This window comes from Lepidothrix coronata, unplaced genomic scaffold (assembly GCF_001604755.1).
Source record: "Lepidothrix coronata isolate B3197 unplaced genomic scaffold, Lepidothrix_coronata-1.0 Scaffold47, whole genome shotgun sequence".
NCBI lineage: Eukaryota > Metazoa > Chordata > Aves > Passeriformes > Pipridae > Lepidothrix > Lepidothrix coronata.
Genome location: NW_016690227.1, coordinates 5,285,276 through 5,301,945, shown reverse-complemented (window position 1 = coordinate 5,301,945; position 16,670 = coordinate 5,285,276). Strand labels below are relative to the sequence as shown.

The window sequence follows — 16,670 nt, the reverse complement described above, 5'->3', positions numbered from 1 at the left end:
CTCTTGAGACTGTTAACAGTTAGAACATGGAAGCTCCCCTATATTTATGCATTTATATTCTGGTTTACAACAAGCTAATTTTACAACTTATTCTTCTCTATAACAAGTGTTTGTTCATTTGGGGTGTAGTGAGGTCTCCATGATGTTGTAGGTTACTCTGAAAAAGCATAGATCAAACAGAGAGAATTATAAGAACTGTTATTAAACATAATTTTTGTTTTATAGGTTATTCAGCAATAGTTATGAACTCCCGTTTACGAGCCTTAGGTGGGAGGATAAATAACATACGAGCATCAGAGCTACCAAAAGAGAAAACCCGATCAGAGATAATCTGTCACGTCCACTTTTTGGATGGCTCAGTACAAAGCTTCAAAGTCAACGTAAGTTTGGAAAACTACTTTATTTTTAAATACATAGAAATTTGTTTGAAAGCTGGAGATCAAATGTGGGACCCTGAGGCTTGGTGTATCCCAAAGATGTAGAAGACATAACTTTGCCATTACCAATTGCAGAATTACTGCTTATGTAATGGGTTTATGAAGTGCTATTTTAATTTACTTTCAAGTCAACCAACTGAAATATCATAAAATCATGGCATGCAGATTGTATCTGGCAAAAAGTCTTCTGTATGATATGGGAACCACAAAGAAAGAGATCTAGTGATCATTGTCAATTATGAATAAGTAATTAATATTTAAAAGGAACCCCCAAATTTGGATGTGCTCCTCCTTTTCTCCCATTAAAGGACTGGTAAAAAGGGGGAGGCCTTGTAAATTCCTGTAGTGATGTCAGTTACATATTTTCTGAAATGCAAAGATGATGTGAATAGTGAAGGCATTGTGGCTTAGCAGGACAGTTTTGTTCAGTCTTTTGTACTTTGATATAGCCTCTTTTTTTGGGTGTGAGGAGGGAAAGAGGATTAATGGAGGTTTGCACTTTGTATTTTTACTGTATTTTATTCTAGCAATATTTTGGTTTATAGCTTTTAGTATTGATTAAAAATATTAGCTCATTTTTCAATGAAAACAAAGGAAATAGCTTCAGTTGTCAAGCAACTTTCCTTAAAATTATCTGACCCTGAAAAAACCTGTAGATGAATTTAAATAGAATTGTGTGTATTTGTGTATATGATACTTATTTTATCCAATATACCCTATTTGAGAAGAAGCATTTTGCTGAGGAAGATATGTTGCTACATCTTTTAGATTACACAATGTTTTCTTACAGGAGATTCAAAACTGCACCCAGAAGTTGTATTTTCCCAAGTCTTATTACAGTTCACTTTGCAGACTGATAGCTTTGTCTGTTAGATATTAGTTGAAGTAGGAATTATTTGATAGGTTAAATATATTATTTTCATTCTAATATATACACAATTAGTCTTGTATTAGTATATATTTTTTATGCTGTGTATGTATATACATATATGTGTGTGTCTATGAAGTAGCTAACAGTACAAGGTGAGTAGGTATGTAAGAGAAGGAGCAACACATTAGTATACAATTGTTTGTCTCTAGTATACCCTAAGAATTGCCTTGTCTGTCAGTGAGCTGGCATAATTACCATATACCACCCCCTCACCCCCGCACAAGGATCTGTGAAAAATGAGGAATTCAAAATGTTTTTAAATCCATGCGTAGTAGTATATTCATTCTTTGTAAACAAGTGTTTACACAGCTTTACCTTTAGTGCTAGGCTGTAAGTCCAGCACTGTACAAGTGAAAATTGTTTCTCATTTCATCCTTTAAGCAGTGACCACAATATGGGAACCATTGAGAAGGAACTGGCTAGACCTTGTTAGGCCTTCCAGTACCTAAAGAAAGCTGGAGAGGGACTTTGTACAAGGACATGTAGTGATTGTACAAGGACATGTAGTGATAGAACAAGAGGGAAATGGCTTTAAACTGAGAGAGGGTTGATTTAGACTAGATATTAGGAAAAAACTCTTTGCTTTGAGGGTGGTGAGACACTGGAATGGGTTGCCCAGAGTAACTGTGGGTGCTCCATCCCTGAAAGTGTTCAAGGCCAGGCTGGGTGGGGCTTTGAACAATCTGAGTTACTTGAAGGTGTCCCTGCCCACAGCAGGGGAGTTGGAATGAGGTGATCTTTAAGGTCTTTTTCAACCCAAACCATTCTATGATTCTGGTTTTTCTGAAACTGCAAACCCAGCTGATTGCTCTCCCTACCTTCAGTGTACCCCTAGGGTATCCCTGCTGGTTACCTCCTGCATCCAAGAATTAGAAGAGCCTCCTTTGCTACAGCTGTAATGCTGAACTGTGTAGGAGTGATGTAGGACTCACTACTGCTTTACTGAAAACAAGCAGGGAGCATGGCTGCCCCACTGTGTTATGGGCTAAAAAAAGGAAGTTTCACAGGAGATTTATTTCTTTGAGTACTGAGCTGTCATACTGGTACTGAGGGAGGCCGCACTTATCTGCCAGGATGGCCCTTCCTGGTTATCTAACCTTGAAGTCTGCCTAAGAATAGTTTTTGCCATGCTCTGGTAGTATCACAAGGTCCATTTCTCAAAAGGGTTTGAAGCCAGCTGCAGAAAATTCGCATCCAAGTTCTGCCTACAATAGCAGAAAAATTCGGCTTTGTGAAGTTTGTGCCTGACTCTGTGTGTTTATTTTAGTTGCTAAAATCGTTCAGATTTATGTCTGTGAGCAAAGAGTGACTCTGGTCTGTGGTCGGTCTGGGAATCAGCTAGGCACATACTGAAGGAAAGTAAGTTTTGCTCTGAACAGATTTTCCCCACTAATTAAGTCTTTCTCTGTTGCTTTAGAGAAACTCTTTCTCACATCAAGAAGTATTTCTCCACATTTAATTAATTTCTGTATGACAAGTTAGCTTATAATTCTATATTTTTAAGAAAATAAATATGCATATCACATGGCACAATTATCCAGAAGACAAATTGACAGCAATGTATTTAATAATTTAGTAGTATATTATTAAAATGAAGGTGCTTTCCAAAGTAACTAGACATACATACAAGATACTTGGATAAAAAGACTTACTATGTCTTGTGAATTTTGTAAATATGCCTTCTAGTTTTTTACTTTATCAGTTTTTACCAGTATCACTGAAATCTGTTGAATTTTTCTCTCCTGGAGCTGAACAGGGTCACGTCTTCTAAAGCATAGGGTGTAGTGTTTTCTCTTTAAAAGAATTTCAACGTATTAGTGGAAAACTAAGGTTGGGTGGTGTGTTTGGGGTCTAGTGGTACTGGGTTCTGATCTGTGAAGGCTCAAGTTTCGATATATGTTACACTTTGAACTAGTATTAGTCTAATATTCATGTATACATAAGTATGATTTATGTTCATAGACTTTTCTATGACAAATAGTGGAAAGTGAACAGGGAAAATCAGTATACTTGAATCTTGGTCTTTATCCATTCAATAATATAAATGGAACTGGAGACTTCTTCCCTTCTAATGACAATGTACTGAAAAATACTGAGCATTGCTTTGTCATGTAGCAGCCACCTGAACATGGAATTCTTATGAAAACAAGGTTTCTTTCCAACTCACAGGGAGATTATATAGGAAAACAACATCAAAGAAAAGAAACATTAAGGGTAAGGGAAACTTGAGATGAATTTACTTGAATTTTAAACAAATAGATATTATTCTATGTTGCCATTTCAAGTATCTTGTTGACAATGCACAGATGCTCAAGGCTACAAAATATGGACTGGATTTAAATTTAATACAAAGATGATAGATTAAATAGTCTAAATTTACAACCTGACACTGAAAACAACTTATGTATTTTGAAATTTTGAACTAGTACTAAGAGACACCTTTAAAATGATGGTAGAACATTCATGGTATCTTCAAATAGTGTACCTTTCAGAGAACAGGGAGAATAGAGATATATCTTTCTTTTCATTCTGTAACAACAGGGTCTTTATAGAACCCACAAAGCTGATTTTCATCAAATTTAGTTAGCAAATTGCATGGGCTCATGGCACTTTTGTAGTTATACCTATAGGACTGCTAAATGGTATTTTGATTTTCCAGTGGTTTAATCAGTAGCAGGGTGAATGAAAATCAAATATCCTAAATCTGGACAAAGGAAGAAGGAAGGTGGATTTTGCATATGGAAATGACCAGAAGGACTTTCTATCTATTGAGAAACCTGAAGATAGCTGCATAATTTGATTCCTGAAAATTCTTATTAAGCACTTAGCCCAAAGAATAGCAGTATCCTGACCAACTGTAAATAAAGACTTAGTTGCAAGAGAACAGTGCCAGTTTTCTCCAGGATTTTTTGCTTTGGCAGAGTAGTGAAGTGATTTGGCTTTTTTGTTCATTGTTTTTATACTGCACTTTTGGTGAATCTGAAATTTGTATTGATGGTATCGCAAAGAGTTAATGAGTGTAACTTGCTGCATGTGCTGTTCTTAGGTCACCATTATCAGGAAAGTTCACATGGGAGTACAGACAGACACATTCCACTACATTGCTTACAGTCCAAAGAGAAATGTATGTTAACTATGCAAGGCTGAAATGGCCTTCCTTGTCTTTCCACCATTAAGTGCTTCAGTACTTAGATGGAACATGTCCAAAGTCCAGGCAAAGAATAAAAGGTGCTTGTAAGCTAACAGTTGGAAATGTTCTTTGAAAACCCCATTTGAGACAAAGATTTGACTGCATTTAGTACTGAATGTTGCACTTGACTTTAATTTTATCCAAGTTTTTTTGAAGCCTCCCAGTAAGTTTGAGGTGTTTGAATTTTGTGATAAGGTTAACTCACCTCTGTCTCTGATGTTACCTCTGTCTTGTTCTAAGGCTATAATGCATAGGCTTTCCACATGGAGAAAATGCTAGTTGTCATTCTAATATATACAGAATGCGCTCACATTTGTTTGAGTGTGTTTAATAGGTGTATATTGAGCAATAATGCAAATTTATTTGTATTTTTTTCATATAAACATGCAAGAATTTTCTGGTTTTGCTCTACTTTGACTAATTTACCAGGAATGACCACTTGGGAAGCTCACCTCTCAATTTCCAGTTAGCTGACTTTTGTGAAAGGATAAAATTTACAGCATCAGATGACTTCTGTATTACGTTGTCTTTCTGAATTGACACTTTTAACTAAGTACCTGTGATTTTTGCTTTTAGAGTAGTTGGCTTTTAATAATAGGGTTGCCTTTTAGAAATAAGATGATGAGGCTATAATAATTCAATAAGTAGGAGGACCTAGTGTTCAAATTGTAAGGAATGTTTTTCCTTCTCTGCCAGCTCAGTTAAGCTCCTTCCACAATTTGAGAAGGAACATGATTGTTAAAGTTAACACAAGCAATTACTATTGGTATATTTATAATAATGAACAGAGATACAAGCCTTAAAGGTTCTTTTTAATTGTGGGTCAGAGTTTTATAATTTTAAACAGCTCATAGAAGAATCCAATAATGCAGAATTGTTGTATCTTTCTCACCAAGTTTTCCTGCTGGATATTGTTTGATAATATAAGACAGTTTAGTGCTACTCTGTGTCCCTGCATGTTGAAAGAGAAAGAACTGCTGTAAAAAGTCCCAGGCCAGCAACAAATATTTAGGTTTATATTGAGCCAGATCAGTATATTCGATGACTGGAAAACAATAAGACACTATGAAATTTGATGATGCCTTTGAGGACAGTGAGAAAGTGAACCACCCTACAGCAGGCTTGTTAGTCTTAGCCCTTTGTGGGGCCTGACTTGATAATAAATGCTGAAGGAAAGAATTAAAGGAAGAGGATATTTTTCCAAAGTTAGAACTGAAATGACTAATCTCATATATATGTTTATTTTAAATCATTTTTGAGGCAGAAGAAATACATTGTGTCAAAACTCTGTCCTTGGATAAATATTTTGTATGACCTTTATATAGGAAAATACTGCGCTACTGAGTATGGAATCTAGAAAGTTATGGGATGGGCAGGGAGTTGGCTTGAGAGATGACAGTAGATCTTGCTGAAAAGGAGATGTTAAACAGTGCAAGGGCATTAATGTGTTGCTACTGAATCTTTTCCAGTAAATTAAAAATTTGAGGTTTGAGACCTTATTAACAATAAAAAGATACAGGTAGCAAGTAGGCTATCTTGAACAAGGAGTAATTGCAGTGAGGGAAATCAGTAGTGTAAACTAATAGCTTTTATAAGATGAGGTAATATTTTTTTAAGCTCAATTTTCAGTTGCTAACAATAGAAGAGGAGAACACTGGTAGTTTGCAGGCTGGGCTGATCATGTGTTATCATTCTGAAAAAGGTGAGTGCTATTATGCACCAGGCAGGATTCTTCAGCCAGTGTCAAGGAAGTATTAACAGTGTTAATCTTGGCATTGAGGCCACCCCCTAGGGAAGGTCATAAGTGGATCCTGGCTACTTGCAGGCAAAGGAGGGAAATTCCAGTCAGGCAGGCATAGAAAGCAAAACTAGGATGCTCTGCAGAAGACTGGGCCTTAGGAGAGAAGAGGCTGTTCTGTTTATTTTGGCTGAACAAAATCTTCCATACTCTGAATAAGAGTGGGTATCATATGGGTAAATAAATTACAGTAAGAGAAAAGGATAGAGTTAGCAGAAGACCAAATAAATTGATTGTGTGTAAAATTAATGTGGAAATGGAAAGAAAGTTGTAGCACTTTGTTCAGGCTCATAGGTGTTTTGGGACCAAAGAACACAGTCTGTTTGCTTGAGTGTTACAGACTGAATTAGGAAAGGATGACCTAAAACAGCACATGAGGGGTGGTGAGTATTGTGTCTGAAGTGAGACTGAATTTGCAAAAGCTTAGGTGGTGTTTAAGTGGGAGGTTATCATTGCCAGAAAGTGGGGGCAAAACTTCTGTAGAGGAGAGGGACAGGCAGAGGTGCAATATGTTTCACTGTCCTCTTAAAGTGTCTCTTTGTACTAATTAACTTGTAGAAGCTAACAAACTGAAAAACTTTACATGCATATTTACACCTTCACTCTAAAGAATTTGGGGATATTCACTAAATTTGTTACTAACAAAGTCAGTGGGATAATGAGAAGTAAAATTAACCTTAAAAACATCTTCCCCCCACTCATCCCTCCTTTCCAGGATCTACCTCCTCCACCCCAGCAGTGCAGGGAGACGGGGAATGGGGGGTTACGGTCAGTTCATCACATATTGTTCCTGCCACTGCTCAGGGAGAAGAGTTCTTCCCCTGCTCCAGTGTAGGATCCCTCTCATGGGAGACAGTCCTCCATGAACTTCTCCAGTGTAAGTCCATCCCACAGGCAACAGTTCTTCACAGACTGCTCCAGTACGGGTCACTCTACCATGAGGTGTGATCCTTCAGGCACAGGCTGCTCCAGTTTGGGACCTCACAGGGCCACAGGTTCTACCAGGAAATCCATTCCAGCTTGGGCTCCTCTCCCCATGGGTCAGCAGGTCCCCGCCAGGACCCTGCTCCAGCACAGGTTTCCCATGGGCTCACAGCCCTATTTCAGGCATCCACTCACTCTGGCGTGGGTCTTCTCCACAGGCTGTAGGTGGATCTTTTCACCCCCGTGGACCTCCATGAGTTGTGGGAGCACAGCTGCCCCACTATGGTCTGCGCCATGGGCTGCAAGGGGACCTCAGTTTTGGTGCCTGGAGCACCTCCTTCCCATCCTTCTCCACTGACCTTGGTGTCTGCAGGGCTATTCCTCTCACATATTCTCACTCCACTATTCTCTGGCCACAATTACATCTGCACAATAAGGTTTTTCTTTTCCTTCTTTAATATGTTATCACAGAGTCATCACTGTCATCCCTGATTGACTCGGCCTTGGGCAGTGGCAAGTCCGTCGTGAAGGCAGCTGGCATTGGCTTTACCAGACATTAAGGAAACTTCCAGCAGCTTCTCACAGAAGCCACCCATGTAGTCCCCCTGCTACCAGAACCTGGCCACACAGATCCAATACAGCAAGCTACTTATTACTTATTAGCATATTTAGGATTGCAGTCTTGTTGAGGGGATTTTGTTTGTTTCTTTTTGTGGTTGGTGGTTTGTGGTTGGTTTGTTTTTTTTAATAGGACTGGTTCACAGAGTTCTTTGGTAAAAGTTGGTTAACCTGTTCTCCACAATGCCATGGCATGGAGATCCTTTTTGGTTTGGGAAAAATTACACCTTACACTTCTGATTTCTTCTGCCTGTAATTTCCTGTTGCACCAATTCTTCTCTGATACCTGTCACGAGAGACATCTATGCAGAAAATGGGGTCACTGAATGAGAGCTGAGCATGTGAAGGCGGACAGGCAGGTGAGAGTACAGGCTGAAGTACAGGATCTTATGGTTGGAGCACAGCATCCTCCTTCCTTTTTCCCCCATCCTAGTGTATACCCACTTGCCTTCTGGCAGATGATGTGGAAACAGAGTGTGCTGGTGGTGACAGCAGGGGCCAGAGCAACCTCATGTGTCTGTAAGCCATCCGTGCAGGCTACCACTCCAGAGAAGGGCATTGCTCCCACTGTGGGCAAGAGAGAGGTAGTCTGCTTACAATTAAATTGCTGCCCCTGCCTCAAGGGCTGCAATACATGTCAGTTCACATTCGGAAATTTCATGTGCTTGATGTATTTTGGAAAGAAAACCAAACTTTTATCAGAATAAAGTTTTTATTGCTGAGAAACTTTGAATTGATGAATTAGCAGCTATTTTTATTCATGAGTTACATTCAAAAAAAGATATTTCAGTTAATTGTATCTTAAAATGTATAAGAGTTGCAGAGTTTCACTTCTAAGGTTTTCTCATTTTCAGAAACAAGACACTGGACAGATTTTGTTGGATATGACCTATAACCAGTTGGGTGTGACGGAGAAGGAATACTTTGGTTTACAGCAAAATGAAACTTCAGTAGATTCACCTGTAAGTACAGTTAATAATAAATGTGTGTGCATGTATATGTATGTATAAATATATATACATGTGTGCATACACATATATGTATACACACATATTCATGCACACACATGCACATAAAGAAACAGTATTTATTTGTAAATATTTTAATCCATCTAATAGTTTTTCATTTCACAGCGGTGGCTTGAACCAAGCAAACCTATTAGAAAACAGTTAAAAGGTAAGACTTGTTTTTAATATCTTGGTTGTAACTTTGTAGTCCTGGTTTTCTGTGTTCTTATGATTAGAAAAAATGCAGTTTGTCCAGATGGCAAATTTTCATCAGGAGCAAGTCTTATCTCTGCCAGTCTCTTCAAGAGAGCTTTCTACTACTCCTTACTCCTATCCGACCTGCTAGGTCACTAACTTTGATGTTGTAATAGCATCTAAACCTGGCTTCTGAGCAGTGTTAGACTTCATGGCCATGAAAGCAGCAGTCATATTGTTGTGCCAGTGAATTCCTCCTGATAGGGAAGATAAGGAAGAAGAGGTTTGATTGAGGGAAGCATAGCCAATTTCATGTATGGCAATTTCTTGTCTCAAGTACAGCAAGAAGAAACAAATTTTTGCTTTTTTATTAAAAACTAATGAAACAAAAAACCACCACACACTTCCAAGTGTATGTGTTTTTCTAGTGTGTCTTGTTTATAAACAGCTTTGGGTAACACAGAATGCTTACCAAGAAGTACAGGTGGGCTGGCATGATGATGCCAGATAGCAGCTTAGGAGGACTGACTGACACTATTGCAATTTATGGTGTGGCACTTGAGCTATGCTTTTCAGCTCTCTTATTTTTACCCTATGTTACAGATTATGTTTGAGTTTTTTTTTCAATTCATACACAAGGTTAGCATGGTGAACTTCTGTAATGTCAGGTATTTATATGTAAGATAGAATTGAGCGTTATGCCAGTTGAGACACCTTAAGCATATTTGGTTCCTTTCTCTCTTCTAATACTTATGGGGCAAAGGTACCTTAATAACACCTTTTATGCAAAATAGCATATACAAAGTACTTTAAATGAAAGCATTACAGCATTTGAGTGTTTTCTTCTCAAAGTTGGTGTTAGGGGATCAGGAGAGACTTCTCATAGTTTCTTTTAGTTTCATGAGAAAAATACATGAGATTTCCCTGTGGTTGTTCAGGTAATTTTTCTGTAAATATAGAAATTAAAACTGTTTTCTGTTTTAAACTAAAAATTTTATTTGCTCTTCTAAAATATTGCAGGAGGTTTTCCCTGCACCCTTCGTTTTCGTGTAAGGTTTTTTATACCTGATCCTAACACACTTCAGCAAGAACAAACCAGGTAACTTCTCTTTGCTTCCATGGACTAGGAATGTGTAAAGCCCTCCTTTCACATGTCCAAAGCTTTGCAAACTATGCTCTATTACATAAATAACTTTGTATAACTCTTAATATTAAATGTGTTTGGATTGGACAGCTTGATGCAATGCTCATGATGAATGGTTTCTGCTACACACAGCCTACAACTCCAAAATACAGTAGGAATATAAGCAAGTACAAAGATGTCAGTTGGTTTATTTGCACCTTGAATTCTTTGGTTTTTTTGAGCCTGCATGCCCTAGATCTATCTTAGAAGTTTTGTATCAACATTGAGTCAGTTTTGGACATGTGCAGTAGATTTAATGCCAAGGGTGTGGAAGGGTGGGGTTTATTTTGTTTCAGGAAGAAGAGATAACAGTTCTTGTTTCCTAGTTTGCCCATTACACTTGTAACATGCAAAAAGAACTATAATCCTTTGGTTTACAGTAGACCTTTTTTTTTTTTTTTACCTGTCTCTGAGTTTTTAGGGTGGTGGGGTACATGAATAATAAGCAATTTTCAATTAATTTCTCACAAGATTTTAATTGAATACTTGTTTTGTTCAGTACCTTTGATTTGGAATTTAGAATTTGAGGGCACCCATTAATCTGGTATTTTTGTAACATTTTCACTGCTTGTTGATTTCAGTGTCTTGAGAATATAAATAGCTATTGACCTGTTTTGATATTTGTTAATCATTCAGTTTTAAGCTGCTCTGAAGTTTAAAACTGAAATTATTTGGTTATCTGTTCTTTATGCTTCTTCATATCCCATTTCTTCAGTAGCACTAAAAAGTAACATTGTCAAATACACTAATAAGAGCAAGACTGAACTGCTCTTGGAGAATTGTTTAAGAGCTTTTTGTCATCATATACTGATAGAGAAATGTCTCATTCTCAATTGAGTTGTTGCAAGATAGGCTTTCACAGTCTATCTTAATTGGGTTTTTTTTGTTGGGTTTTTTTTTGGTTTCTTTTGTTTGTTTGGTTGGTTGGTTGGTTGGTTTTTGTTTGTTTGTTTGTTTTTGTTGTGGTTTTTTTTTTTAATGTTGCATTCAAAGTCAATATTCCAGGAAGAAAGAGAGCCCAGTTCTGTAGTGGTTTGGTTTTTGTAGTGTTAGTTGTGACATTATGATCCTGGAGTTGCAGTACAGACTGCCAAAGATCTTTAAAACTTTTATCGGACTAAGTGGGTGTATAATTGGATATTTGTCAATGCCACTAATCTTTATTCATCTGTTTGTATAGTTTGCTGAGATATCTAATAAAATAAAACTAATATATGTAGCCATTTAAACCATACCTTTTAAAATAAATGTACATTTTTTCTTTTCCTAAAATACCTTTTCTAGGCACTTATTCTTTCTGCAATTGAAGATTGATATTGCAGAAGGAAGGTAAGAAGAAGAATCTTCAATTTCTCTATAATTATTTTAAAAATAAAATAAAAATGCCTTTTTCTGAGGGTATTGTTGCTATAAAAATGTGCCTTGTGAAACATTGCTTTAAGGGAAAATTAAATTGCTAGGAAATGTTACAAATTGTCACATATCTCACTCATTAAGAACATTTGAGAAGTCTGTTGTAAATGAGCTGTAGGAGATGCCATGTGTCTGCAGGCACAATGTTAGCTGAATAGATATTTATGCAAGGCTTGGTGTGACAGGCATGGAATTCCACGTGGGACCAACTATCCACTGTGGTAAGCAGGAGGGAGTAGCAAAGAGCAGTTCATACTATCATTTCTTCTGATTTCAGGGTTATATTACCTATATGGTGGGTATATACCCAGTAGTTCCTTTGACTGCAATTCCTGTGTGTTTGTACATTTAAAAAAAAAAAAGGGGGAGAAAGATAGTCCAAGTACTTCTGCCAAACGTAAATTGCCTTTAGGATTTGGTTTTTTTCTTCTATAGAGTCAGTTTTGGTCATAAGAGCTGTCTTTGTGCTCGGCATTGGCTAATTTTAGTGTTTATGTCTAGTTTTAAATAAACCAGAATGCAGCTATTAAAGTAATGTCCAGAGCCCCATAAAAATCTCATCTCCTTTTTCTTTTCTGAATAATCATCTAGTAAGAATTTGAACATATTATTTTAGAACTACTTACTTCCATTCAGTTAAGAAACTGTTTAATGTCCAGTCCTACTGTGCTTTGACAATCAAACTTAGAAAAAATCAGATACTCCTTGAAGATAAACAAGTCTTCATATACTGAACTAACTGCAGAGACATTTTAATAAGTCATTTATACAGTCTAAGTAATAAGAAAGATGATATATAATAACTACATTATTGTATAATATAATAATTATATAAAGTATTATGTACAGTAAATACAGATATTTCCCCTCCTTTCCAGGTTGTCATGCCCCATTAGTTCTGCTGTTGTCCTGGCATCATATGCAGTACAATGTAAGTAATAAACAATCATTATTTTGTTAGTAAATATATTTGACCAATGACCTTCTCTGCTGTTTGGCACTGGAAAATCAGGAGAGATTTCGTTCTTTACCTATTTGTGTGGAGTATTCAACATGCTATGGGTGAAGTTTTGTAAAGCAGGTTCAGGTTGTTAAAGCAGCCTTCAGACAGCCTAAATAGAAAAAGTGTACTTGCTAGGCCTGTCAAATAAGTAAAAAAGTTGATACAAGGGTAATATTGTTCTTATTTATGTGTGCTTGTACTGCTGACAAGAAAGTCAGGTTTTTATTGTCATCAGAAACAAAATAGTGAAACTTACTGTGTATTGCAATAGCTATGGGAAAGCATTCCGGGGGAATAAGTGGCCATGTAGAGAACAGTTAAGAGGAAGGTAAACTCATGATTAAGAAATTACAGTGTTCTTATGTAATTTTTTTAATGGCACTTAGTTTGTTAGTTGTGTAAACCTGGCACTTTGCAATACATTTAAGGTGACTCTACATACAAGAACTTACATCCTTCTCATCTGCCTGCAACTGGGTAAAAAATTACTGAAAGGATTATACTAGAAAAGCATCTTCTGTAGGAAAACCAAAATGGAATCTGATCCAATGCCTCATAAGCATACTGGACAGATAGTGAAAAACAGCTGGAGGAAAACCTTTCTCATTAAGCAAACAAAGAAAAAAAAACAATGTTGAGGGTTTGATGGAGTTTGCACATTTGTTAAAATAGTTGTCAGGGGAAAGTATGCTTAGAATAGTTACGTAATTATTTGGATGAATCTCATTTCTTTATGGAAGGCTAACAAGACCCACAGAAATGATTGAGGTAATTTTTGTTTGAAATAAGGGTCAAGCTAAATAACTTAAATGTGAGTTTCAAAGAAGAATGTGATAAACTCTTGGTATCTATTAAAATCCTAAGTGGCTATAAAACATTAACTTTTATGTTTAAGCATGTCAGATATTGCAACCTTTCATAAAATGGAACTGTAATCACATTCAAGCTTAGTAAGAAGAACTGAAACCAGAACAAGTTTTCCATAGTAGGGTGCAGTCTCAGTTTTGTTGCCAAATGAAACGCATTCTGCTCTGGTGTTCCTGAAGAACAGTAAGGGTACTTGAAGGCTGAAACACTCTGTTAGGACTGTTATATATACTTTTGCTGACCAATTGTGCTAAAGCTCAAAAATGCAAAGGGCCACTGAAGAATGTCAATATCTTATCACAAAGTAAAATTAATCATGCCACATCTAGTGTGCCACAAATCCCAAAGTAGTTTCTGTTTCCCCTTCAGTTCTATGACTGTTACCTTTTTAATGCTTAGGATACCTACTAATGCATTTGTCTATACTGAAGGGAAATGATAGAAGGACAGTGAAGATTGTCAAAGGGTGCTAGTGTGTTTTAATCTTTCTCTTTTATGGTGGATTCTGGAATTTCCTATCCAGCTATTTACCTGTTTTTTCAATTCATAGATAGTGCTGATGTTACCAGGTGGTGGGTTTTTTTTTGTGGTGTTTTGTTTTTTAATTAAAAGAAAAAACCCACAGAAAAAACACAAAACCAAAAAACCCCCTAACCTTTCTTTTTTAGCTCACTGATGTCCTTTTTGTTGCTGTTTGTATGATACCAATATTTATTCTCTTCATTCATAAAGAATGAAACATTTAAGAAAAAGATGTATTCCCTTAAAAAAAAATTAAAAGTTTTTGTTTTCCTACCAGGTTGTTGCTGTTTACCTAAAGGTGATGACATAGGAAAGACTTTCTGAAATCTGAGGGAAATCTGTGTCTCCTTATCAAGTTATGTTTGGTGGGATTCTTGTCAACTGAAATTGTTTTAAATCCTATTCTATTACTGTTTTAATTTCTAATCAGAAAGGAGAGAAGAAGTTCTTGGATATGAGGTATCTGCTTATGAAAAATCCACTGTGTGAAGTTACCATGAATTGGTTCTACCTGAGCTGTTTACTGCCACTTCATGGTGACTTTCAATTTGCTCTCTCCTTCAGTAACTTCCCTTGTATGCAGAAGGGGAAATCGTTGTTTGACGATCTTGTGGGTTATTTATTTAAAAGGTGTAGCAGTTGAAGCTGATGGGAGGGCTGAAGCAAGTGTCTTTCATTGTGTATGAAGGCTTGTGTTTGATATTTCCCCTCTTGCTTCTTAACTATAGTTTTTACATGTGCCAGTTGTATGGTTGACCTTCACAGGCTTTGTCTGAGTTTTGCGAAGGGACAGTTTTTGGTCAAATCTTTTGTGCCACTGGAATGCTGCTTCTCTGTACTGCCCTTTTGCAGGCATTAGGGTTCAGCACTGAAGTAAAGTTCTGACGTGTTATTCTGCACTGCTATAGCACACCCTGTGTTGCCTGGTGGTACTAACTTACAGGGGAATGCAAGTGGGTGTGACTACTGTGTCTAAATAACGTGACTAAACCTGATTATGAATGCAGCTCAGACAACTCAAAAATAAGTTGTTAGTGTTTTATCAGTAGTGTGCTTTGTGACAAAATGATCAGTGGATTTTGAAATCTTTTTTTTAAAAAGAGATTGTTAAGATACATTACAAATAATTTCAAAATTAAGTCAGAAGGATACTCTCATACTGAAAAAAATCTAATGATGACGTGTACATCTTGGTTTTTACTAGTGTAAAATAGGAATGTTGTGCAGTCTATAAAATTAAATAAGGAAACCTTTACACTATGTCTATTACTTTTTTTTATTTAAAATGTCACAAAGCTGATTTAGCAGCACTTGTTTTCTGTCACTTCATGTAGTAAATTACCTTTTTCAGGCCATTATTTAAATGACTACCTACTGGTATGTAAGAAGTCCCATGAGTTTCATAATAATATGCTCTTATGTGCATAAATCCATTGCTGAATTGGTACTTGAATCTAAAGCACAGCAACAAAGCCAACAAAGATATTAGGAACGCTTCTAAGCTTGCTTTTTCCTGAGCATCAGTTGCTCTTGTCTCCTGTGATATTGTTGCCCTCTCAACTCTGCTTTAAGAACCAGAAAGTTTCTCTAGCAGACTGCTATCTATCTTTGAGAGTTTGTCCAGAAAGAGGTTAACTGGTTCCTTGAGATTCAAATGGACTTTAACCTCTTCTAAGAAAAGGAAGGCTAGCAAGGGTAAGGGTTCAAGGAAAGCTGAGCTTAATATGCGAGTCCCTGAGGAATTAGGCATAAGAGAGTTAGAATTCTGAGAATATCAGAAAACTGAGATCCAAGAAGAAGAGTTGGACTGTAAGATTTAGAGAAACATCAACAGTAGCTCCGCAGTGAGGGTCACACTACATAATTCCCCCATAGACTTTCTTTTTCCCTGACTCTTTCTTCTAACTTGCCTCCATTTTGCCCCTCTTTCTTTTTATAGAAATTAGATTGAAGCTTCAGACTTCCTACTTAGCCTCTTTTCATTTGGGGTTTTTTCTCTGTATGTGCTCCCCACCCATACTTTCTTGAAGTGAAATAGTGCTCAGAAGGACATAATCTAAGCTGAGACATTTGCTTAGAGGTCAGTCAGGTTTCTGCTACTTTCTGGGGCATCTGTAACCCTTATGCCTCAGAATAAAAAATCAGATTGGATGAATAAAGAGAACTTTGAGCCTCAAGTTGCGCCAAGGAAGTTTTAGATTGGATATTCGGAAAAATTTCTTCACCAAAAGGGTTGTCAGGCTTTGGAACAGGCTGTCCAGGGAAGTAACCGAGTCACCATTCCTGGAGGTAGTTAAAAAACATGTAGAAGTGGCACTGAAGAGTATGGTTTAGCGATGGACTTGGCAGTGCTGGGTTAATGGCTGGACTTGATGATCTTAGAGATCTTGTCCAACCTAAATGATTCTGTGATTCTAAAATGAGTAGTGGTGAGTGCTGAGAAACAACATAAATGACAGAAGATAAATGCATTGGTTCTGCAAAACCTTGTAAGATTTGGGGAGTACTGATAACTACTCTCTGAAGTCTTTTATCACCATACTTTTTCAAAATGTACTTTGGATTACACTTTGCTTTTCTCA

General features: G+C 36.9%; 1 protein-coding gene across 4 annotated transcripts in view; it reads left to right on the top strand.

Annotated features, from left to right (window-relative positions):
* The first annotated feature begins 231 nt into the window (after positions 1-231).
* Positions 232-16,670, top strand: part of PTPN3 (protein tyrosine phosphatase, non-receptor type 3) — a 93,775-nt gene continuing 77,336 nt past the window's right edge. For 3 of the 4 annotated variants that reach the window (XR_001874792.1, XM_017814918.1, XM_017814917.1), the window contains exons 1-6: positions 232-380; positions 8,753-8,860; positions 9,017-9,074; positions 10,121-10,199; positions 11,568-11,612; positions 12,575-12,627. Coding sequence is in view for 3 of the 4 variants with exons in the window: in XM_017814918.1 (XP_017670407.1) it covers positions 243-380; positions 8,753-8,860; positions 9,017-9,074; positions 10,121-10,199; positions 11,568-11,612; positions 12,575-12,627 (481 nt within the window). In the remaining variant the exon portion in view is untranslated. The remainder of the gene's footprint in view (positions 381-8,752; positions 8,861-9,016; positions 9,075-10,120; positions 10,200-11,567; positions 11,613-12,574; positions 12,628-16,670) is intronic. The other variant, XM_017814919.1, reaches the window with a different exon arrangement.